This window comes from Phodopus roborovskii, unplaced genomic scaffold (assembly GCF_943737965.1).
Source record: "Phodopus roborovskii unplaced genomic scaffold, PHOROB, whole genome shotgun sequence".
Lineage (NCBI taxonomy): Eukaryota > Metazoa > Chordata > Mammalia > Rodentia > Cricetidae > Phodopus > Phodopus roborovskii.
The window spans coordinates 4,965,615-4,992,093 of NW_026125562.1; the positions used below are offsets into that span (position 1 = coordinate 4,965,615).

At 36.1% G+C, this 26,479-nt stretch overlaps 1 protein-coding gene across 2 annotated transcripts in view; it reads right to left on the reverse strand.

The window, feature by feature from the left end:
• Nucleotides 1–666: 666 nt before the first annotated feature.
• Nucleotides 667–26,479, reverse strand: part of Lrif1 (ligand dependent nuclear receptor interacting factor 1) — a 75,145-nt gene continuing 49,332 nt past the window's right edge. Inside the window, exons 1-4 of one of the 2 annotated variants that reach the window (XM_051177776.1) lie at nt 14,336–14,451; nt 4,195–5,674; nt 2,811–3,071; nt 667–1,922 (exon numbers count right to left, since the gene is read on the reverse strand). In XM_051177776.1, coding sequence (XP_051033733.1) covers nt 1,488–1,922; nt 2,811–3,071; nt 4,195–5,674; nt 14,336–14,397 — 2,238 coding nt within the window. In that variant the 5' untranslated portion in view covers nt 14,398–14,451 and the 3' untranslated portion in view covers nt 667–1,487. Of the gene's footprint in view, nt 1,923–2,810; nt 3,072–4,194; nt 5,675–14,335; nt 14,452–26,479 lie in introns of those variants that run through there. The other variant, XM_051177774.1, reaches the window with a different exon arrangement.

Sequence of the window (26,479 nt, forward strand, 5' to 3'; positions counted from 1 at the left end):
TCCTATTTAAAACTTGTTTATGGTTCTTTGTCTTTACAGTTTTGAGGTCTTATTTCCAAAACTTTGTTGATTTATAAAAAACTGTCTAACACCGCTTTTTAAAAATTCTTCATCCATTCACTTATACTTACTTTCAAACTTTCCCAAATCGAAAATAAACTCAAAAAATTGGATGCTTCTAAGAGAAAAACTATAGTTTGAAAAGCAACTAAGTTACATGTGACTAAGGAATGAATCTACCTTTCAGATAATCTATGATATATATATATATGCAATATATATATGCATATATATATATATGTACACATATCAAAAAGCTGCTTTAAGGTAACATATAATTAAAAAATATAGTTTTATGTGTATGTGTATATGTTGAATGTATGACATATGTATATAGGTGCTGGAGGTCAGAAGGTGGTGCTGGTCCTTTGGAGCTCTGGTTAAAGGTTCTTATGAACCACCTGACATGGGGGCTGAGAACTAAATTTGGATCCTATGAAAAATAGCAAGTGCTCTTAACTGTTGAATCACCTCTCCAGCTTCATAAGACAAAGTTTGTAAGCAAAAAATAAAGTATCATTAAATAGCTTCAATTTCAAACTTTTTGTAATATGTAATGCAGACATGCAGAAAACATGACCCTTCGTGTTGAAGAATATTTGAGTAAATAGATTTTAATATTTTCTTGATGGAAAAAAACAGCAACAACAGTGAATAGGTTGTATCATTTTTTTATAGGTAAGAAGATCAAGACAGTACACATAGAAACTCAATGGTAAAGTTAAGTTTACAGCTGTCTATCTTGGATTGTAGACTTTTAGTACACAATATTTATTGTTAGTGTAAGACCTGAGAAATTTAGTTGAAGATATAACATTAACAGAAACTTTGTACAAAATATTCAAATTTGGGGAATTTCATTTCACAGAAAAATACCAAAAACTTTCTTCCAAAACAAGTAAGTCAAAATATGTCATGTATAATATTGATGAGTCATATGACTCAGCCTTTTCTGTACTCCTTACATTTTATATACAAAAAACGCTTTCAGAGTGCCTTTATAAATAACAGTAATCCCTTGTAATCTACAGTTGGCTCTTCTGTTTTCTGATGCCCATGATAACTGCTGTCCAAAATATCGATGAGAAACTCCAGAAAGGAGGAATTTATAACTTTTAAATTATATACCATTCAGAGTAACATGACAAAAAATTTCAGTGTCCTGTTCAGGACATCAATTATCCTCTTCATTAAGTGTATCCACATTGCATATCCTAATTACTTGCTTGTTATTATCTAAAGTAGATGTTATCAGAATAAAGATCAAGATTTTATAGCGGTTGTATACAGAATTTGGTATCATCTCCAGTTTGGGCATCCATTGGGGGGGGCGGGGGAGGGGGAGGGGGAGGGAGAGGTCTTAACAGTATCCCCAGAAGGTAAGAGGGAACTACTGTAGTAGTACAAGTCATTAAATCCTAGACATTTTATTGTTTTTGGTGCATCTTCTTACGCATTTCTTCAAGAGCTGCTTCTTTCTCTCTTACAATCTGCTTAAGTCTTCTTATTTTTTCATCTCTGATGGTTTCTTCTAATTCTGGTGGTGGCAATAGAAAAATATCTTCCATATAGCTTTTACTGAAACAATTACTTTGTCCAAAAGATGCACTTGAACTTAATATGCTTTTGTCTTGCTTCTCATGGGAGCAGTTTTCTACCTCAGTTCTCTTGTCTTCCCTGGTTGTGCTATGGCTTGCGACAATGTTGTGTTGCGGATTATCTGATGTTGGTAAAATACTAAGAAGTTGGGAACTGGAAGCATCGGTTCCATTCATGACTGTGTTACTAGCTTTCTTAATTTTTCTCCTTTTTGTGTAATCCATCTTCTTAATGGATTTTGCTTTTCTTTTCTTAGAAAAACTCTGTTGCAATGGTAAGACAAAAAATAATATTATTCTACTCCACATGCTCTCAAATCAAAGTAAGCAGACAAATAATAGCAATTAAAATTAAAATTGATTTCACAAATTTTTATTGGGGATAACTATAGTAAAAATTGGATCCTACTATGTGGTACCAAAATGAAAAGTCACAATTATAGTCCTAGAAAACAAGCTAGTGTATTTACATTTTCTTGTTAAGCCGGTTTAGTAGAAGCCAACTGAGCTATCACTGAAAAGAATAGATGAAGTTCAGAATAGTGGATTGTAATGTTTGTAAGCATGACTATAGTATAATGCATTACTGTCTATATATGCTGCTTAAAATTTATTAAGTGCTAATATTTCAATGAATATAAGCATGCTCACATTTTCCCTTATATTTAAGTGATTCTTTAAAAATAGGATAACTAGTTGAAATGCTTTTGACTATTTTCCTTTTTAAAAATATTCATTTTATTAATTTCTGAGTTTTTGACCTGCTGCATGTGTAGCATATATGTACCTGTTGCCCAGGGTGTCTGATTCCCTTGCCATCAGAGTTACAGATGGTTGTGAAACCACCATGTGGGTGCTGGCAATTGAATCAGGGACCTCTGAAAGAGCAACAAGTGTTCTTAACTGCTGAGCCAACTCTCCAGACTATTTTCTTACATGACAAAAGGAAAAAAAACAAGGTGACTAAAAATACTTAGAACTCAAATTAACTAGGGATATATTTTTATCTGTATTATTTTTGTTATTGGTTAGTGTGAGATATTTTGATAAAAAATCCATCTAATGTATATTAAAAACCACATGAGAAGATAAACATAACTATATAACTTTGTCATACCTACAAAAATGTCATACACTTAAGAAAACTATTACCTGTTTTGTTTCTTCTTCCTTCACCACAAACTCCGCATCTTTGTAAGAACTATTATTCTTCATTAAACTGCTAAAGGAATCACAACCTTTTATAGAGCCCAGACAGTCAGGGATCCGAGTAAGACACACTCTCAATTCTTTAGTAAGACCAAATAGCTTTTTAAATTCAGCATCAGTCTTAGTATTACTTCCTTGAGAATATTTCTTGTTATTTCTTTCTTCAGTATTTTTTTTTAACATCGGTGCCATCTCACACTGGGTCTGGAATCAAGAGAAGAAAACACAAACAATATTGCTAATTACTTGGGTTGCTCTATCAGGTGAGTAACTAAGCAATTAACAATTTTCCACAAAAGAACAAATATAAATATACTTTAAAAGATTTGTATTTCATTTATTTTTTACCACGCATTAAAAAACTGAATTTAAATTAATACAACCGTAAACTATCCACACAATTACTCATTTTATTGTACAGAAAAATAACAAAGGATCTATTCTCAAGTATATGAGAGACCATATATGATAACTTTAAAATAATCTAGGCCAAGCATGGTGTCCTGTAATCCAAGCACTCAGGAGGCAGAGGCAGGACGATAGTGAATTCAAGGCCAGTCTGAGTTACATATTGAGACACTGATAAACAATGTAAATCAAGACAAAGAAGTAATTTACAGAACAATATCTAAAGGCCACAGTCTTCTGTAAAAAGTTTAATGTCTTCACCAATTCCATTTTTATTAAAAATGTATCTGTCTTTAAAATTCAGTGATTACCATATTCAAGGGGACAGACACTAACATCACTAAGCAAGAAAGCGAGCAAGCAAGGAAAGTGATTATACATGTATTTTAAGAAGAGAATGGTAGCTGACAGAAGTGTTATGCAATTAGGAGTCAGAAAGGCCTAAAAGAAAATACATGTCTTAAAGGTTCTGATTAATTCTATTCCATCTATTAAATGGTACTTAAAAAAACATAAACATAAAAAAACAAAGCAAGAAAAAAATTTAAAGTCCCACCCTAAAGTTTCCAGTCTTTAAACCATGTCCCTCTTACATAAAGTTTATCTTTTCATATACTAAACATAGGCTATAAATGTATATTCCGTATATACATGTATGCATATTCACACAATCTTAGAAGACATATCACTCTCTGACTCTTCTGAACTTCATTCTGTCATTTTGTCTTACAGATTTGCAAAGTTAAAGAGAAAGATACTGCTTAGACTCTACCAATTGCATCCTCAAGTATTTCTTCAGATAAAAGCTTTAAGCAAGCACATATGATGAGGTATGTGTGCAGTAGACAGGTATCAGACAATTTTGACAAGTATTTTCCAGAGACATATATAAAAAGAATTCCCTGGCATGGAAAATTACCTGTAATTCTTGGTCTCTGAAAACACACTGTTGTGAAGTAACAGTTGCTGCATCAACAGAGGAACATATTTTCTCTATGCTTTGGATGAGATTTCCTTTTCTGGGGGCATTCTGAACTGTCCTAAATCCATCTGGAAAAACTGGGTTTGTAAATACAGTCTTACTCTGTTTAAGGTAGTTACTGCATTGGTTCACAGTATGTGGGTTTGCCAAAGAAAAGGATGGTCTCTCCACTGATTCGGTCTTCTCTGCTCTTAGACTGGCCATGGAAGCAAGCTGAGAATTTGAAAGTGATTTTGTCTCCAACTGGGAAGATTTACTTTGAATCAAAGCACTATTTAACTCTTTGAAGATTTCTGTGCCTGGACTTGAACTTACTACCTGTGAATCTTTTCTTGGTAGATTATCAGAAGAAACAGAATTTGGTTGGTCATTTTGTGATGGCACACCATGTGTCTCCTCTTTAGTCAACAGATAGACTTTCCCATTAAGCATTACCAAAGCATTATCTTTAATGGGCACACTCATGGATTGTGTCCCATTAGAACTGATGGTATTCAACAGAGATGTATTTACAGTATTATCTCCCAAATTTTTCCTACCTATAAACGTTTTTGAAATCTTTGAAGCCACATTATTTGATGATTTAATAGGAACAAGGAATGGAATACAAGGCTGCAGAGTATCTTGAAAAATTATTTTCACTTGAGCAGTTTCAGAAAGGTGACCACTTTTTATCTGTGTCTCTGTAGCAACATTTGGTGGAACTTTCGAGGTATTTAATATCATTGGTTTGGGGTAAATATTCTGAAAGCTCTTAGTAACTCTATTTGTCACTTCATTTACAGGAGATACATAAATAACTGCTGGTATTTGGGAAGTCTCAACTGTTCCTGAAAGACTTCTAGTTGAAGTTGCATGTATACTTTGCTGAACTGAGGAAGGCAAGGTTGATTCAGGTATAGATTTCGCTTCAGCATGGACTGGAATCTGTAAATGAGGCCCAGAAGGCAAAACTGAAGAATTCACATTCACTGGAAGACTTGGGGTGTTGACTACAAAGTGAGATGAATCATTTTGTGTTGAGGGAGGAACAGCAAATGTTTGCATATTGAGTTCATCGATTTTCACACCACGACTTTCAACTTTAGAAACTGGTGGCATAAAACTTCCAGTCCCCATAGGAGTAACACTACCTTTTCCTGATGTATCTACTGTTTTTGTAAGAAAATATTTTGTAGTATCGGCTGGTTGAAAAATGGGCAATTGAATGGATGCACTTGTGGAAGAGCTGGAAATCTGAGCTTGAAAAGTAACTTGAACTGGTTTTCCTGTATTCCCTTTCAAAACATCAGATACCACTGGAGATTGAACTACTGAAGTAAGATTTCCAGAAGATTTAGGAATTGGAAGTAATTGCAGAAGATTTTTTCCATCCGTGCCAACCATCTGAACTACTTGGTACATGCAGCCTGAAACACTTAAAAGAATATTTTGAGTAAATAAACACAACATACTACAAGTTATACACATTTTATTTAAAACAAGTATTTGTAATTACTTTAGATACTAAAATTTAATAACAGTATGTAACTGAGTTTGGCATGTAAAAAATCATGCAATCGATTTTGAAGATACAGAAATAATTTTGATTCAGATCTCACTGGTAGGTTATGAAAACTTAACATTTATTCCAAGATGAAAAGGTTTCTAAGGTTGTACTCAAATATAATGCTGTTAGAAAAGATTCTTGATGCTATTATTGTTCTCTTCTCCTTTAATTTCTTCCTATTATCTTCCTTTACTTTTACAGAGCAGGACTTTTATTCCAACTCTAATTTTGCTACTTCTATCACTTTTCCCACCTCCAATTTGTTCTATCTTCTTCCCTTGACAAATTCTGTGAACATTTTTTCTCACGTTTGAGATCTCTCATGGTGATATTTCTGTTTGTCATGTTTTTATATTGTTGACTTAATGAACATACTCATGTAGCAATCATTTCCTTCTTATTGTTTCCATATATGAGGCTTCATGCTCCAAAGTCCTTGAGTATAATAATTATTTCTAATGTTTTTACACAATATCATGGAAATTTTTCATGTGAGGTTTTCCGTAAAGGTGGAGCATACAGGAGAGGAATAAAGTTTTTAAAATTAGTCCACTGTGATCTTCATTCTTAAGCCAAGATACATTAATCTCTGCATTATCCAGTTTTTCCAAGTTACTTGGTACAGATTTACCAAATTATACCTAAAACAACCTTTCAGATTCTAGGAAGTATAGTGCTCTCATGGAATGCAAGGCAATCACATCCCTCTACCTAGGAACTTCTCTCCTATACAACTCTACTTGGAGCTTAAGTCTCTGCATAAACGATATTTCTAAGAGATACATTCTCTTGCCAACTCAACTATCCTTGTCCTTCTTTCATAGTAAACTTATCCCAGTTAATTCCTTCATGCCATATATTCTTATCATATACCTAAGTTTTTGTCTTTCATGCTAAAGTCTAAAAACGTAACTGTGGAACCCATGTTTCATATATCGGATGTGTTCTCAGATGACTAAGAATAAATGAAGAAATTCTTAAAGACAAGCATTAATATCAAAAGTACAAAGGTCTGCTTTATAACCTGTGGGTGTGATTTTAGAAATTATAAATGAAAAAAAAAAAAAAAACACACCTAAAATTCTATGAATCCTCCCTACAACCCAAACAAAATGTTATCCTCAGACAGTTTTGAAACAGACTTCTGTATATGAAAACCTATACTAACATTTAGCAAATTTTGAAGTATAAACACAAAATCTCAATTCTTGCTTTCAGTGTTTGAAGAGGCATCTGCAAGAAGTACACTGTAAGCTCAGCATGATTTTATTCACCATTAAATGAAAATGTACTAAGTGAGAGCTGAGCTCATGCATGAAATCCTAACACTACTGGGGTGAAGATGATTGAAGGTGGACCTGAGCAAAAGAACATCAGTCTCAATACCAACCAACAAAGTACAGAGTTTTATAGTTCAAACACCACGGTTTGTTAGAGGAAAGGGTTCAATAAATTATAGCTTGTAGGCTAGACCCAAACAATTCTGATTTCATGTTAACTCACAGCCATGTAGTTTTCAAACTTTAAAAGGATGAAAAACACTTCAAAAGTAAATTCTGCCATAAACTGCAGTAACAAAAAAATATCAAGCTTTATATTGTAGCCACCACACAGTAGCTACTGAGCTGCAACAACAGAATTTAACAGTCCTGAGAGATGGAATGGTTCTCAAAGTCTAAATATTTGTTATCAGAACCCATAAACAATGTATTTGTTGAATCTCCCACTAAAATTAGGTACATGAACCCAGTCAGGTAATTGTCATGAAGCAAGATAAGTGATGTATTTGAAAGAGATACAAAAATGGTTGCAACTGAAACTTTTCTAAAATATTTTTATTCCAAGACTTTCAACCATCTTTGACAACTCACCCTATGTAAAGAATGGAAGTCATTTAACTTTGTCATTTGTCACTCTTTTCTACATAGTTTCCAAAGTACTGATTCTTAATAACCAATAAAATTTTTGTTATCTGTAGATTCTTTGGGGTATAACCAAACTCTCCTTTGATATTTTACTCAGAATCTTATGGGCTCCTGAAACTAAAAATGGCAATGTCTTCCTTTCCATAGTCTCATAATTCCTAGGCATCTCATCTTACCTAACAGTGTCAGAGTATATAAATCCTGTTTTCTCAACTAACTATATTGAATCCACAAAAAAAAAAAAAAAAAATGCCTATTGACATTACTGAAATTTATATCTGTTAAATTCTTTCCAAATTGCCACAATTCACAATTCTGGTTTAAACAAGTACTATTCTCTGCCTTAGACATTAGATGACAGTAGCTTTATAATTGACCATATATATATATATATATATGTATTCTTTTCTTTGCCTTTTAGTTCAATGGGCACACTAGTCTTAATATGCCTAAGACATTTCATTGGCATCCAACTAGTCTTAAAACAGTAAAATAACAATTATTATTGTTACTATTTCTGATGCAATGGAAGCCAAAGAAAGAAAGGGTTTGAACATAATTATATTAAGTTTCTGAGAGTCAAGTAGGATGAAGACTACACAAGTGCATTGGAAATAATGACATGAATCATTAATAGATTTAGTAAGAGCAGTTTAATGGGAGAAAAACTGTGTGGATATAAAGAGAGTAAGCACAGACAACTCCTAAGAACTTTAACTGCAAAGAGGAAAATCCTGGGAAGTAAGCTAGAGCAAGATCAAGCAAGAGGGGATTTTCTTTTTCTTTCTTTTTTAAGTCAGATGAACCAGGGATTCAGTGTCTTAATTTACTTTTTGCATTTTTATTGTGATTTTTAAGAATAAAACTTAAAAAATGCATTGACAGAAGTCTGTTTGTACTATTATTAAACCACAATTGAGAAGCAATACTGTAGAAAGTCGTCTTGGAGGTCTCTTTTGCGGTTTAATTCATTCCTATAATTTTCAAAAAATTACTAAGTATGTCCTCTTCTAAGTCTGCCCTTCATTCCATTCTCTCGGTGCCCTGTTGTAAATGACGCTTTTTGTTTGTTTTGGTTTTCAAGACAGGGTTTCTCTGTGTAGCCCTGACTGTCCTAGAACTCACTCTGTAAACCAGTCTGGCTTTGAATTCACAAAAGATCTGCCTGTCTCTGTCTCCTGAGTGCTGGGATTAAAGATGTGGTGCCACCACTGCCTGGTGCAATGACACTTTCAGTATAACCTCCCAGGAAGCTCTTTTCTTTCATGGTTTCTAATGTGTAATAATGTGTTGTCTTGACTTTCTTAATGTCTCCTTATTAACTTTTCTGTATTTTAAGTATTCACCCCCATTTATTCCGCCAATACAGAAATTGCCTAATTCATTTTAACCCTGTTTTTCTTCTTCAAGGTATTTTCTCTTTAAAGATTGAACTGATTTTCATGGCTTCAGCCATTTCCCTCAATTACCTCATTTGCAAAAATGACCAGTATAGTTACATCTTTTTACTCCTATTGCCAGTATTAATCCTCACTTCAATATTGGTGCTCTTTTACCAAACATTTTTAATCTACATATCATTTAAAATCCAACAGGAAACAATTAATCTTTACTAAAACTACCACTATATTTTACTTTCCAACCACATAAGAGCACCGATTACTAGCTCACATAGATCAATTACCCAATTAGCTTTGACTTATTATCCTTAATTCATAGAACCATGAACTCAGGCTTATAAAAGGTAAGAAATATATCCTAAATGAATCAAACACCCAGACTATAAAGTTTTCATCTTTTCATTAGCTCTTCCCAATTTTGGTTTCTTTACCACAAGAACATTCAATATCTAAATTAGTTCCCAACACCATATGTCTAGCATCCTTCATCTCATTCCTGTATTTTGTTCTAGTGCTTCGCTTTTCTGATTGTATCTGCTGTTGATCAGCATGTTTCTATGAAAGATTAATGCTGGTTTTATAAACATTTTGTACTCACATTTAAATTAATATCCAGCACTGTCAATACAGTTTGCCCCCCCCCAAAAAAGGTATAATCAATAGCTACACCACTATTATCTACAACTCCTCTACATGAAATCTCTGCTCCTATCAGAGAACTTTATGCTGTGTACATTATTTTACTAAGTATTCTTTGGTCCAACAAACAACAGCATAAAATGAAGTTCTAATTCTACCTTGTCATAAAATATCTGACAATCATACCAACTAAATTCTGTCAACTTTGAAATATAAAGCATTATTAATATTATTCCAGGTAATTCTGGAATATAATGCCTTTACTACTACAATATTGTTTTTCAAAGCAATACTGATATTCCTTAAGATGAGAAATTCAATTCTGCAATTACTTTTCAGAAACCAGGAATAGTAAACTCTCAAAAATATTACATAAAGAACATAGTTCTTTCCGATTGTTAATCCAAGAAAAGTAGTTCAATTCTTTTGTTAAGTTCCCTCTGATATACACATATTTCGTCTACTAGAAAAATTGTCTAACAAACTATAAGTTATAGAAGAAATAACTTTCATTTTTTACATTTCTATTAATAGCATATTTCAAATATGTAACTGAGCAAATTAGACTTTTAATACCTCATATTTTATATTATAGGCTAAAAGATTTCCTTACTCTTACCTTACAAATATACTTCATAGTAAATTTGATACATCTGTTGATCCATATTTACAACTGCCACTTCCCTGCCAAAGTGACAGAAGAAAAAAATGTAGCTTCTTCCAAGCCTACATATCATTAAAGATTCATATAATCTACCACAGACTGTAAATTCTTTAAGGATAGCTTATCCTATTCATAGCTTCTCTGTATCTAATAGAGCAAATTAACAAGTTAGTCGAACTGATTCCTACAAGCTATTAAAAATGACTTGATTTACTGAAAAATTAAATGAATTCTTAAAACTAAACTGAAATGCAGACTTCTAAAGAGAAAAGTGATAAATTGGAATGAAATTCATATATACTTTTTGAATCAATGCACACATTTTCCAGCTTTAGTAGGAATGTTCAATCTAATAGTTTAACCAAAATCACCCTAAGACTCCACTTTCTTAAAAATATTCCATTTTCTTAGAGATCACACTCTGTCCTAATGTCATCACTAAAACTAGTCTTCATTTCATATTCCAGTTTGAACACTTAGAATTACTAGTGTACTAAACCACCTGGTATTTGAACCAAGAAACTACATTAAAAATAACAACTAAATTTTACGAATTAAAAGAGAAATACATTTAAAAGATTATAGGTTTCTAATTTTGGCTCTTCCGTTCACTGGCTATCTAATTTTAGAAAACCTACTTAACTACAGCAGTACACATTTGTAATTCCAGCTAACTTAGAGAGCTGCCAAGTCGACATGGGAAGAACATGTGAGTCTAGGTACTCAAGACAACCTGATCAATACAGTGATAACTCATCTCAAAATTAAGAGGACTAAATGTGCTAACAAAATTATATAATTCCTGAGTTTTTTTTTTTTTTTTTTAACTATTCTAATATGGATATGCACCATTCATTTATTAGAAATGGAATAATGAACACCATGGAGACTAATTAGCATTTTATAGCTTTGAAAATGATGTATTTTTTAGCTGTTAGGAGATCATTTTCCTTATTTATAAAAATACATAAGAACCTAATGGTACCATACAATAATAAATACTATACATTATTTATGTAGTAATATGGTCATATACTCTAATCCTAAAAGCCAAGCAAGATAGACCTATATTGTCAGGAACATTTTATAGCAAAATAAATAAATAAATAAATAAATAAATAAATAAAGTATTTTCAATAACTTACACAGAATTACATGCTTTCTGTAAACAGTCTTATCCATATTTTATACAATTTGAGAGTAAAAAACATCTAAGTGAAGTACAGTCCAACAATTCAGTAGCATAAACAAATAGATTTGTGACAGAGGACAGTTAGTTTATACAGTGTTTATTTCTCTTTCCAGGCTAATCTAAAGTTGTAAAGATAAAACTTCACAACTAAATTTCAGCAGTGAAACATTTTCTTCCCAAGCAAATCAAGCCACATTCTGACAGCAGTAATTTTAACTAGGCATTTGTGGTTTGCTTTATCTAATTCCAAATATTGACCAAAGAACTGACATAACATCTTGAAAGAAACAGTAATTTGCTGATCAGGTCTGCTTGTTTTCCATTCCACTTCTTTAAATCTGTTTTCTCTACCACTTAATCCAGGCCCTCCCTATTACTTAAAAGTCATTTGGAATATAATCCTTATTCCAAATCAGCATTGTCATTAGTTATCCAAACTACACATACCTAACTGCATCAATCCTATTCTTAAAATTTTCTGACCAATCAATTTCCAAATGATGAAGTCATCATCAGAGGAAGCAACCCTTAGGAGCTATTATCCCACCTGTGAGACACATGTGAGTAAATAAATTCTCAGTACAAACATGAATAAATTAAATGGATACTACACCACAAATATCCAGATTTTGCTCTGTACTCATAAGTTTCTTATCTTTATGCTTGATTAAATTAGATAATAAACATTCTTTATCACAATACTGAATTTTCATTAAAAGCACAGTAACTCAAGGAAAGTTCAAACATCTATAGAAGGGAAAATCCTGTCAATTTTACAAAGAAAACACATAACAGTGCTATCTATATATGCATATATATGTATATATGTATATATATGCACATATAAAACTTTCAATAAAACAAAGAAGTGATATTAATCAAATTATTTACATAACTACATTTCATCATCTGGTATGTTATTAAAACAAAGCATATAACCAAACATGTAACCAGTAAAAGTATTAAACACCTCAGAAAACCATCAGGTTGTAAATGCACCAAATATGTTCTATTTACAACAAAGCACCAACACATAAATCAATGAATTAATGAATTTGAAATGACTTATAAAAACAACCAAAACATAATCAAATTTAAAACGTTTTGCAGAGTTCAGAATTTATCAAATTTATTAGAAACTGTTTAAAAGAGAACCCCAGTGTGTGTGCAGGCGCGCGCGCGCGCACACACACACACACACGCACACGCACACACACGCGCACACACACACACATGCACGCACACACACACAAAACCTTTCTTATTTATGGACCTGAAAAAGAATGCAATCATAAACATCTTCAAAGAGCTATATAGTACATCAGGCATTATAGAAATACAGGCATTAAAATATGGGAAAAGTGAGTTATTAAAAAGTAGTTCTACCTTTGCCTCTCTGTATAGAATACAAACATATTACCAAAGCCCCGTCTCTATTGACACACAATATAAACGGTTCTTCAATATAAAAAGCTCATTATTATTAATGTTTTTTGTTTTTTGTACCTGCACAGTAGCAACTTCCTACAGGCCCAAGCTACTGGGAAGGCTGAGACAGGATGGTCACTTGCTTTTTCAACCCAGCGTTTTAAGGGAAAATTCATTTTAAAAAATTACCATTATTTTTCACTGCAATTAGAGTTTGAATTCTACCTCGGTCTAAAAAACGGGACACAACATTATAATCTTATAATAGTAGCAAACATTAAGACAATCCTTTCTTTCTTGCACTGCTTCGTTTCTCCTTTTTTTGTTATCAACATATTATTATTCTAATCAGAAAGTAGCACATTAGTCTCATAAATACTAAGGAACAAAGCTCCAATAAACAACAGGCAGTCTGTTTCTCTTCACATTTCCCCTTCCATGAATTTTACTTAGATTTCGTGCTGTTCTTTTATATTCTATGGACTCCGTAATTTTTCACCATGTTTCTCATTAACCACGGAAGTCATAAATTAAAATTTTTCCTAAATGAACATTTTGTTGTTCTTATTTCACCTGGATTGACATAAACAAGTTACTGGTGATGTGTTTTTTTAAACAAGCAAACACTGTCGCTGCCCTTAACCCGAACACTAGTCAAACCGAGGCTGTACTGAGGACAGCCTCCCCTACACAGATAGTGTACCAAACTGTCCCTTGTGGAGAAAACAATGAGTGAACTCCCTTTACATCCGTTTCAAATGCACAGCCTTGAAAAGCTGACAACGTTTAAAGTTTTCACTTTACTCCATACTAGTTGAAACATTCAAATACTCAAATCCCTTCTTCTAGAATACGTTTGCTATGTACATTAAAAAGTGACTACTTCGCTTGAAGTTCCAGCGCCCTGGAGCTGCACTTGCTAATCCACGACGTGTGTTCTGCTGCCTGTGCTTGAGGTTCTTCCGAAAAGGGTTTTGAAAGCCTTGAGCTTCGCCATGTTGCTTTTCTTCCGTGGGTATCTACTCCGTCCGCCTATGAAATTCAAGCCGCTGGCGTCCTGCGCGCCGGAGCCTAGAGATGCTAACTGCGTCACGATCCGAGGGCGTTTTACGTTTCTGGGAGCAATGTGCGCCCGGGGCTCTGGAGCGCCAGGGTGAAGGCACTGCGCTCGGACGGCCCCGCAGCTACCCCGGCTGTGCGGCCGGCCTCAGACAACGCGGCCATCTGACATCCTAAGAAGAGGGTGCGGGCGGGCGCGAAGAGCTGGGAACCGGTACTTACCAATGCGAGCCTGAATTTTCCTCTGAGGTTTCCAGAAAGGCGCTCTGGAGTCTATTAGACATTTTAGAAGGGTGGGAGAGGACAGGGCAGTGAATAGTGTGCGGACAGGGTCCCCTACCGGGCGCGAACTCAGAGAGTGTGGCCCCGCAGCCACGGAGGGGCGTGCGGCGGGCGGAGGGGTGCGTGACAGACGGCAGCCAAAAAGGGCGGCGGCCTAGCGTCCGAGGGAAGTGGCTGAGGAAGCCGGAAGACGTACACGGCGACCGCAACCTCCTAGATTCAGGCAGGTTCAGACTAGTCTCTGAGCCACGTGAGGCGCCGCGGCCAGTCAGAGCGGACGCGGGGGGCGTGGCCCAGATGGCACCGCCCCCACACTGCCGCGGCACAGAAGGGAGCTGAGACCCGGCGCAGGCCACCACACCCACCAGAGCCAGCGGCGGCAGAGAGCAAACCTCCGCCCGGCTTGGCTACATCGCGTGTGGTTACCAGGGCGAATGGATCGCTGTAGTCCCGCCCTTATGACGTAGCCCAATAAGCTAGCGAAGGTCCACGACTCTTCTTCCGGATCAAAGGAGGAATCAAAAGAGAAAGTTCTCTCCCTGCCTAAGCGAAATAAAATATTTCCGGGGTCAAGCGTAAATTGTCTGCACTTGTGAGTGCACTTTTGCACGCCAAAGGCGTCGTGTCTTCCGCGTCTTCCTTCGCCTGCTTGCTTCAGTAGACATGGGCGGACGTTTGGCAGTTGCCCCAAATTGTTGAGAATCTTTATATTCCTTCCCATGCCTAGAACTTACTGTCTTTTTTTTTTTTTTTTTTTTCAATTCTCCTGTTTCTTGAAGTTTTGGCTCTAAATGAGACCATTTGCCATTTCCTCCATGTCCAAACTCACACCTCAGTTAAAATTGTATCTTATTGTCATATATTTGTATAAACTTTGAAATGTTTGTTTAAATTTCCAGAGAACAGCGATCTTAGAAATCTCTAGAATTGTGCAATTAAGCTAATATTTTGTAATTACTTGGGATCATACTGATTAAGGGGTAGAAGAGATTCTTGTTCAAATAGGTGTAGAATGTTGTTAAAGTAGTTTCAAAAATACAGTTTTATTTGTTATACACAATCTTGGTATAAATTATTCAAATTAAGGACACTGACATAGGTAGGCAATTCAAAGGTCCATATGGTTATTTTTAAATGGAATTACTTACCAGGCTTGGTGACATCCATGTAATCCCAGCACTTGGAAGGTAGAAACAGGAGGATGTGGAGTTTAAGGTCATCCTTGGCTACCCAGCAAGTAGATGGGCAGCATGTACAACCTAAAAACATGTCTCACAAAAAAGGAGGAAGAAAGAAATGGTTTACTCATTTCCCTAATTACTAAATGTAATAGATATTTAAGAACTTCATACCTTGTTATGTTAAGATAAAGGGGTATTTTCCAACTTCTAAATAATGCCTTTACTTTTTTCAATAAAACACTTCCCAAGCTAAAAGACAGAAGGGAGAGTGGACAGCCTTTAATGCTCTCTTGTTTCTGGCCATTTTTGTCTATGAAATCAAACTTTGAAAAAATTCCCCTTTACCAAGGATTGTGCTGCATGACTTTTATTTTTCTAGCATTCAGGAAGAAGAGGCAGGTAGGACTTTGAATTTGAAATCAGCTTGGTTATGGATACATAGTGGGCTCCAGGTTAGGCAGGGCTACAAAATGATAACCTAATTTTAAAAAAGAAAACAGAAAAGGGAAAGGAGATATCTTTGCTTGCTATCTTGTTAACTGTCATTCACTGATTTATATTTTCTAATTCGGCTTTTCATATTCGTCACTACAAGACTAATTGTCACAGGTTGGGCTATCTAGGCTTTGGAAGGCAGGAAGTTTCTGTAAAAGGAGGAAAATGTGGCAGGGAGAGAGAGAGAGAGAAAGAGAGAGAAAGGGAGAGAGGGAGAGGGAGAGGGAGAGGGAGAGAGAGAAGAATCAGAGAGGTTAGTCTGAGATACCATGTCTTAAGGAAGTTTTATATCAGTCCAAATTTGAAATATTCTTCAAAGTTTTTCCAATATAGGAAGTAGGCATGAGGCTTTATGCTCCATGATACTCAGTTACTGCACCTATGCTTTGATCAAAAGAAAGATGGAGTTTCATACCCATGTGTAAGAAGCAATTCCTTAGTAAAGAGGCTGATTGCTGAGGCATGTCTTTTGGCTACAGTACAAGCAAAAAAGACTATGAGCATATCTGAAGCTAATTCTGGGAGATGGATCACAGCATCCCATGTGCTCATTAAACAACTCATGCAACCATTTATTGCAATCAATGCTGCATATCTCACACTTAACATCTCTAGTCAGCAACACTATTAATTCTTTCATACTTGATGTCTTGGCAATATACTGTAGTGTATTTCTTTCTACTGTTTGATCTACTCAGTGTGCTATGAAGGTCCTTTCCTGTATTTATTAAATAAGTGAATTCTCATTCACTGTTTCTCTTATTTTCTGAAACTGTTTCTCTCCAGCTGATTATATCCCTGGCCATGATTGTAATTGCTACCTCTAACCCATTATTACACTATAAAATGCATACATAATAACATGTTTCAGACATTGTTAAGTGCTTTATAAATAGACACTCATTTGCTCCTAAAAGCTAGTAAAAAAATATACAGAAATGAAGAAACCAACCATAGACTGGGCAAATAACTCTATGGCATTCACATAGTTGGTGACTGGTGGAGCTAAGTTTCAATTCCAGGTTGTTTGTCAGAAGATTCTGTGTATCTTGCTCCTAACTCACAGGTCTCTAACTTCCCTTTTTAGTACCGATCAAATTTGTAGGTAGCTTGATTTTCATGAGCATCATTGAAATCTATTGAGTACTATAAAATCACCTTCAAATGACATATGTTCAAAATCAAACATTTTGTACTACATTTTTCATTTTTGTTTTATCACAAGATAGCCCAAACCGAGATGCCTAAATGCCAGTGTAAGAACGCAATCAACAATAGTCAAGGCAACATGAAGCAGAGCCCAGCTATACCACAACAGCACGACATGAATATTCCAACACAGCAGAAACACAAGAAAATGATGTTTAAAAGAACGTTATGAAGATGTTAGATATCTGTAAAGAAGAAATGAAAAAAAAACTCCCTTAAAGAAATCAAGGAAAAGACAACCAAAAACTAGGAGGAAATCAATAAATCTCTTATAGAATACCAAGAAATTCAAGACAGGAACAAAGCAAAACAACAAGAAGAAAAAGAGGCGAAGGAAATGGTTCAATATCCGAAAAAATGAAACAAGAAATAAAATACAAACTGAGGGAATGAAAAAAATGAAAAACCTGGGTAAGTGAACAGGAACTACAGATAAAATCATCACCAACAGAATACATGAGAAGGAGAGAATTTCAGGTGTTGGTAATATGATAGAAGAAACTGATCTATTGGTCAAAGAAAATGTTACACTTAAAATACTCCTAACACAAAACACCCGGTGAATCTGAGAAACCATGAAAAGATCAAACCTAAGAATAATAGAAATAGAAGGAGAAAAATCCAAACTCAAAAATCCAGAAACTATATTAAACAAAATCATAGAAGAAAATTTCCCTAACCTAAAGAAGGACATGCCTATTAAGTTACAAGAAGCTTACAGAACACAGAATAGATTGGATCAGAAAAGAACTTCACCTAGTCACATAATAAAATGAAATATACCGAACAAAGAAAGAATATTGAAAGCTGCAAGGGAAAAAGACTCAGTAATATATAAAGGCAGACCTATTAGAATTACATCAAAATTCTCAAAGAAGACTCTAAAAGCCAGAAGGACCTGGACAGATATCTTGCGATCTCTAAGAAACCATGGAAGCAAACGCAGACTACTATACCCAGTAAAATTGTCAATCACCATAAATGAAGACAAGACATTTCATGTAAAAGTCAAATATAAGCAATATACATCAACAAATAATCTCTACAGAAGGCACTAGAAGGAAAACTCCAACCCAAGGAAGTAAACTATAGCCACAAAAACAAAGGCAATAGATAATCTCATACCAGCAAGACCCAAACAAGGGAAACACACGTGTGTGTGCGCGTGCGTGCGTGTGTGCGTGCATGAGCACACGTGCGCGCTCGCACACACACACACACACACACACACACACACACACACACACACGTTACCTACAACAAAATAACAGGAATTAACAATCACTGGTCATTAATATTTCTCAATGTCAACATACTCAATAAATAAAAAGGTACATGCTAACAGACAGAATGGATATGAGAAAAAGATCCACTTTGTGCTGCATAAAAGAAACACCTCAAAATCAAAGATAGACAGTACATCAGAGTAAAGGATTAGAAATAGATTTTCCAATCAAATGGATCTAACAAACAGGCTGGTGTAGCTGTCCTAATATCTGACAAAATAGATTTCCAACCAAAATTAATCAAAAGAGATGGAAATGGACATTTCATGATCACTAAAGGAAAAATCCTCTAGAATGACATTTCAATTTTGAGCATAGGCACCCACATTTGACGTTGTTAGTGAAAAACTTCAGAGCCATTCTCACCAATGGATAGGTTATTCAGACAGGAACTAAACAGAGAAATAATGGAAATAAATGACATTATGACTTAAACAGGTTTAACATATTTCTAAAGAACATTTCACCCAAACAAAAATGAACAGACTTCCTTCTTAGCACCTCATGGAGTATTCTCCATAATTGACTACATACTTGGTCACAGAGCAAGTCTCAACATACACAAGAAAACTGAAATAATCCACTGTATCTCATCAGACCATCCAGACTGAAGTTGGATTTCAACAGTAACAACAGAAATTTTATAAACTAACAGAAACTGAACAATTCTCTACTGAATTGCCACTGAGTAAAGGAAGAAATGAAGAAATTAAAGACTTCCAAAAGGGATAAAAAGAGGGGAGACAGAAGGGGAGAAAAGGAGGGGAGAGGAGGACACGAGAGAGCAGGAAGATTGAGATGTGGGAAGAATAGAGGAGAGCAAGAAAAGAGATACTATAATAGAGGGAGTCATTATAGGTTTAAAGAGAAATCTGGAAATAGGGAAAGGTCCAGGTACCTACAAGGATGGCCCCAACTAACAATCTAAGCAATAGTGGAGAGGCTACCTTAAATGTCCTTCCCTGATAATGAGATTAATGATTACCTTATATACCACCCTAGAGCCTTCATCCAGTAGCTGATGGAAGCAGAAGCTAAACACTCAGCTGATCTCCTGGAATCTAGTTGCAAAGAGGGAGAAGTGATGAGCAAAGGTGTCAAGACCAGGTTTCAGAAACCCATAGAAACAACTGACCTGAACAAGAGGGAGCTCATGGACCCCAGATTGACAGCTGGGAAACCAGCATAGGACAAACCCAGACCCCTGAATGTGGGTGTCATTTAGGAGGCCTGGGAAATCTATGGGGCCTCTGGTAGTGGATCAGTATTTATCCTTAGTGTACGAATGGACTTTGGGAGGCCATTCCACATAGATGGATAGTCTCTCAGCCTAGACGCACAGGGGATGGCCTAGGTCCTGCTCCAAATGATATGACTGACTTTGAAGTTCCCCCATGGAAGGCCTCACCCTCCCTGGGGAGCAGAAAGGTAATGGGATAGGGGGATAGTGGGGGGGCAGGGGAGGAGGAGAGGGAACTGGGATTGACATTTTTTTAAAGAAAGCTTGTTTCTAATTTAAATTAAAAATAGATAAAAAAGAAGTTAAAGCCTTCCAAGAATTCAATGAAAAGGAGTACAATATACCCAAACAGATGGGACACAATGAAAACAGTACTAAAAGCAAAATTCATAGCACTAAGTACCTTCAGAAGGAATGTGGAATGATCTCACACTAGCGACCTAACAGTACACTTGAAAGCTCTAGAACAAAAAAAAAAAAAAAAGGAGCAATCACACCCAAGAGGTGTGGGTAGTAGGAAATCAAACTCAGGGTTAAAATCAATAAAATAGAAAGAACAATACAATGAATCAATGAAGCAAGGAGTTGGTTCTTTAAGAAAACCAACAAGATTGATAATCTTATCCAAACTATCTGAAAGGCAGAGAGAATATCCAAGTTAACAAATTCATAAATGGAAAAGGGGACCTAACAACACACACCAATGAAACCCAAAGAATCATTAGGTCATACTCCAAAAAATCATACTCCACAAAATTGAAAAATCTAAATGAAATGGACAATTGCCTTGATAGATACCATCTACCAACAAAGTTAAATCAAGAGCAGATAAACCATTTAAATAGACCTCTAAGCCCCATGGAAATAGAAGCCTTCATTAAAAGCTACCCCACAAAAAGCCCAGGGTCAGATGGTTTTAGGGAAAAATTCTACCACTCTTTCAAAGAGGTAATAAAATTCTCCTGAAACTATAATACAAAGCAAAAAAGGAAATTGCTAAATTCACAGTTACCATAATACAGAAAAAAATTAAAGAACAATTTTCCTCATGGACATTGGTGTGAAAAAGTCAATAAAAATACTAGTAAAACAAACCCAAGAAAACACACACACACACACACACACACACACACACACACACACACACACAATGTAATCCATCATATAAACAAACTGAAAGAAAATGACCACTTGTTAACCTCATTTGATGCTGAAAAAGCCTTTGACAAAATCCAACACCCCTTCATAATAAAAGTCTTAGAAATAACAGTGATACATGGGACATATTTAGACACAATAAAGACAATATATAGCAAGATAATAGCCAGCATGAAACTAAATGCAAAGAAACTTAAAGCAATTCCACTAAAATAAGGGACAAGGCAAGACTCTCCACTCTCCCCATATCTATTCAATATAATACAAAATTTTTAGCTAGAGCAACAGCAACTAAAGGAAATCAAGGGGATACAAACTGGAAAGGAAGGAAAAAATAAAACTTTCACTATTTGCAGATGTAATCCCCAAAAGTATATCAGGGGACTTCTACAGTTGATAAACACCTTCATGGAAGTGGTTAGATACAAAATTAACTTTGCTGGGTGTTGGTGGCACATGCCTTTAATCCCAGCACTCAGGAAGCAGAGTCAGGCGGATTTCTGAGAGTTCGAGGCCAGCTTGAGCTACAGAGCTAGTTCCAGGACAGGTTTCAAAGCAATATAGAGAAACCCTGTCTCAAAACCAAACAAAAATTTAACTGAAGAAAATATTAAGGATTCCTATACACAAATGATAAATAGGCTGAGAAAGAAGTCTGGGAAATGACACCTTTCACAATATTCACAAACAATATTAAATAGGCTGGTGTAATTCTAACAAAGCAAGTGAAAGACTGGTATGACAAGAATTTCAAGACTTTGAAGAAAGAAATGGAAGACAATATCAGAAAATGGAAAAATCTCCCATACTCACAGAGTGACAAGATTAATTTAATGAAAATGGCCATTTTATCAAGAGCATTCAATAGATTCAATGCAGTCCCCATCAAAATTCGAACAGAATTCTCATAGAAAATGAAAGAATACTCAACTTTACATCGTGCTGGAGTCCAACCTCAGCTTGGGTTCAGGTCCTGAGTTGGGGAAGGGGTATCAGCTCAAGGAAAACTTTTGATCACCAAATGCATTGCACTCAAGTGGCCATGAATAGCTTTAGCCATCTTTATACATAAACAGTTTTTCTTGCCAGAAATATAAAAATGAATAGCTTTATTACTGTCCCCTATTTTTGACTTCTAAGAAATACATCATATTTTAAGAAATATATTGTAGTTATTCTAAAAAGCCCCCAATTCTTACTCAAATACACTTTTCCACCCCCTACGCGACCTTATTCTAGACATAGAGTTCAGCATTTTTGGAGGTTTAACTAAATATTGTGCCAGACATATCCTGCTCGTATAGCACTTATGTCAGCTGGCTGCTACTTGCAGTTACAAAGTTAAAAAGTAATGACACAGGTAAAATGTTTTAAGGACAATAATACCCAATACAAACAATTATTTTCATGTCTGCAAGATATATTCTTATATAGTTTCTTTTTCTACAAGAGAGTCCCATGTTTCAGTCTCTCTATAAAAGGGAGACTTTGATAAAGCACTCCTTTCCCATCTCACGGTACCATACTTCTTACACCAATATAAGCTCCTGTGTATAGTAAAAAACAGATCTTTCTATCACATTTTACATTGCATTTTCCCCATTAGATCATACTAGATCTTATCATTGATTCTATATGCTTGGTGTCTAAGGAACTTAATCTCAACAGTTGTACTGTGCATATTTCTGAGACTTTCCCCCATTCTGTGTATGCATGCCTTACTCTTCTTTCTAGAACTGTTAGACATGGTTAATGTTCCAAGTGTTGCTTTCTCATATGTACCTAACTATCTCTGTTGAGTCAAAAATGTTTCCAGGATTAGGAGTTGTAGTTAGTAATTCTACACAAGAGATTTGAGATATATTAGCACTCTGTTGAATCTTAGGGGAAAATTCTTGATAAATAACAGAATTTCCAGGGTAAATGATAACTGTTACATGTGTGACTGACAAAGTAAAACAAACAAACAAAAAAATCATCCAATGAATCACCAATATGAGAGAGAAAAGAGCCTACAAGCTGCAGGAATTTTGCAAATTTATACACTGTCCTACTGTGTCCTACTGATCCTTGCCAAGTGAGAGTCCATTTCAATTGGTGCCTTGCCCAAAGGAAACCCATTGGACAGGTAAGCTGATCTGAGACTAAGCTGCATGAATCCCAACAAAAAGACACAGCTAAGACAATCATGTGTAATAAAATAACTTCCAAAGTTACCTGATTTCAAACTCTACTACAGAGCTTATAGTTAGGACAGGTGTGTTACAAGTAAGTTTTCTCTTGCCCGTCTTGTCCTACCGCCACGCCAGCCCCAATTAACACACAGAGACCCTGTATTTGATATAATTCTTTCGGCCAGTTACTAGTTTCTTATCGGCTAGCTCTGTCTTAATTATTAACCCATTTTTTATTAATCTAAGTATTTCCACGTGGTCTCATCTTACTGGAGAGTGGGGCTGGCATCGGTTCTCTCTAATCTCTACATGCTGACTCCTCCCTACTACTTCCTCGAATCCTCCTTGTCTCCTAGTCCTGCCTATCTTGCTTTCCTATTGGCCAACAGTGCTTTATTCATTAACCAGTATGAGAAACATATTTACAGACTGACATCTCCCATCACAGTTGGAACAATGGAATTGAATAGAAGACATATAAAGACAACTGATATTTGACAAAGAAGCTAAAATTATTCATCGGAAAGAAGAAAGCATCTTCAGCAAATGATGCTGTTCTAACTTGACTTTGGCGTGGAAATGAATGCAAGTAGACCATACATATCACCCTGCATGCAATTCAAATCCAAGTTGATCTAAGATCTCAACATAAAACACTGAATCTGGCAGAAGAGAAAGTAGAGAATAGCCCTGAATGTACTGGTATAGGAGGCAACTTCCTGAACAGAACACCAAATGCAAAGGCACCAAGATCAGCAATTAATAAATGGGACCTCATGAAACATAAAATCATCTGTAACGTAAAGGATACCATTAAAAGGACAAAACATCAGGCTACAGAATGGAAAAATATCTTTAGCAGCTCCAAATCTTGACAGTTGACTGATTCTCAAAATATAAAAAGAACTCAAGAAACTGTACATCAATAAACCAATTAGTCCAATTTAAAAGGGTTGGTTTACATATCTAAACAGAGAGTTTTTAACAGAAATATCTTAAATGGCAGAGAAACACTTTAAAAATGTTCATCATTCTTAACCATCAGGAAAATGCAAATCCAAATGACTTTAATATTCCATCTTACATCTGTCAGAATAGCTAATAACAAAAACAAAAGTGACATCTCATGCTGGTGAGAATGTGGAGCAAGGGGAATGCTCCACATCACTGCTGGTTGTGGTGGTTTGAAAGAAAAATGACACCCAAAGGGAGTGGCATTAATGGAAGGTGTGGCTTTTTGGGGGTAGGTATGGTCTTCGTGGAGTAAGTGTGTTACTGTAGAGGCAGGCTTTGGGGTCTCATATGGTCTCATATATGCTTAAGCCATATCAGTGAGACAGTTAATTCCCTCTAGCATTTGGATCAAGATTTAGCCAGCATCATGTCTGCCTGCATGCTGCCATGCCCTACCATGATGATAATAAATCTATGAAAATGTATCCCGCCCAATAAAATATTTTTCCTTTTCAACAGCTGTAGTGAGGTAGTCCTTCTGTAGCACTGACCACGCCCATTGGGGGGTGGAGCGATGGGCGGAGGTGACCTGAGGAAGGAGGTCGGAGGGGGCCAGGAAGGCGCTCTCTTTCTGGCGTGAGTCGGACAGGAGAGGATCGGGTTGAATTTCCTGGTGTTCATCTGTCTAGGTTGTAAGTTATTTCTCCCTGTATAAACATCTATTAGGCCTATTTGTTTATCCTGATCCTTATTTACCGCAATAAACAGCTGCCATGGCCATGGTGTTTCTTCACAGAAATGAAACAGAAATGAAACACTAAGACACTGGTGGAGTACAAATTTGTACAATCACTTTGGTAATCAATCTGGCGGATTCTTAGAAGTAGGTAATCAACCTACTTTAAGACCCACCTATGCTACTCCTTGGCATATACCCAAAGGGCACACCACCATACCATAAAGACACTTGATCAACTATGTTCATAACAGCATTATTAGTAATGCCAAAAATTGGAACAGCTTAGATGCTCATCAATGACCAAATGGATAAAAAAATGTGTTACCTTTACACAATGGAGTATAACGCAGCTACTAAAAAAATGACATCATGGTCATTTGCTAGCAAATAGATGAAACTAGAAAATATCATTATGAGTGAGGTAACCCATATCTAAAAGGCAATCATGGTATGTACTCACTTATAAGTGGATATTGACTGTAAACTAAAAGGTACCCATGGTACAATCCACAAATCCATTAATAAGGAGGTCTCAAAGTAATAAGAAGGGCTCAAGGTTTCACTGTGAAGGGGAAATAGCATATACATTACAGGTGGATGGGGGAGGGAGGGTTGGATGGAGAAGTTGGCATCAGAAGAGGAGAGATCGGGTGAGGACAGGATGAAGGAAGAGAGTAATGGGAAAGACAACTAGAATATGAGGCATGTCTGGAGTGAGCTAGAAACCTAGTGCAATGAAAACTCCAAGGTATCTATGAGGGTGACTCTACTTAACACTCTTAGCAATGGGAAATATGGAGCCTGAATTGGTTATCTGCTATAACCAGGAAAGGCTTTTAGTGGAGGGATTAGGACACCAACCCAGTCACAAAACCTTTGACCCACAGTTTATCCTGCCTATGAGATATGCTGGGGTAAAAATGGTATATAATAAATTGTGTGAGTGACCCACCAATGACTAGCCAGCAGGAGACCTATACCATGAGGGAGCTCACTACTGAGTGCCAGGATCCAGAGGATGGATAGCCCAGAGATCTAGGATAGAACCAAACATGACTGGCAAAAAAAAGTCAATGAAATGATTCCTAATGATATTCAGCTACACTCATAGACCATAGATTTGTACCTAGTCTAACTGTCATCAGAGAGGCTTTAGCCATCCAGCAACTGATGGAAGGAGATGCAGAGACCCACAGCCAACACTAGGCAGAGCTAGGAGAATCTTGTGGAGAAGCAAGAATTTTAGGAAAGCGGGGTCAAGGAAAGGACAGCACAACAAAACCCACAGTATCAACTTACTAGGCTCACAGCTGTTCACAGAGACTGAATCAACAACCAGCAAACTTGCATGGGACCAACCTAGGCCCTCTGCATATATGTTATGGTTGTGTAATTTGTTCTTCCTACGGGATACCTAACAGTGGGAGCAGGGGCTGTCTCTGATTCTGTTACCTGTTTGAGGGATACTTTCCTCCTACTGGATTGCTCTGTCCAACCTTACTAGGAGAGGAGGTGACTAACCTCTCAGCAACTTGGTATCCTATGGCTGGCTGATATCCATGGGAGTCCTACCCTTTTCTTAAGAGAAACAGAAGAGAAGTGGATGTGGGGGTAGTGAGTAGAGTCTGGAAGGGGAGAGAGGAAACTG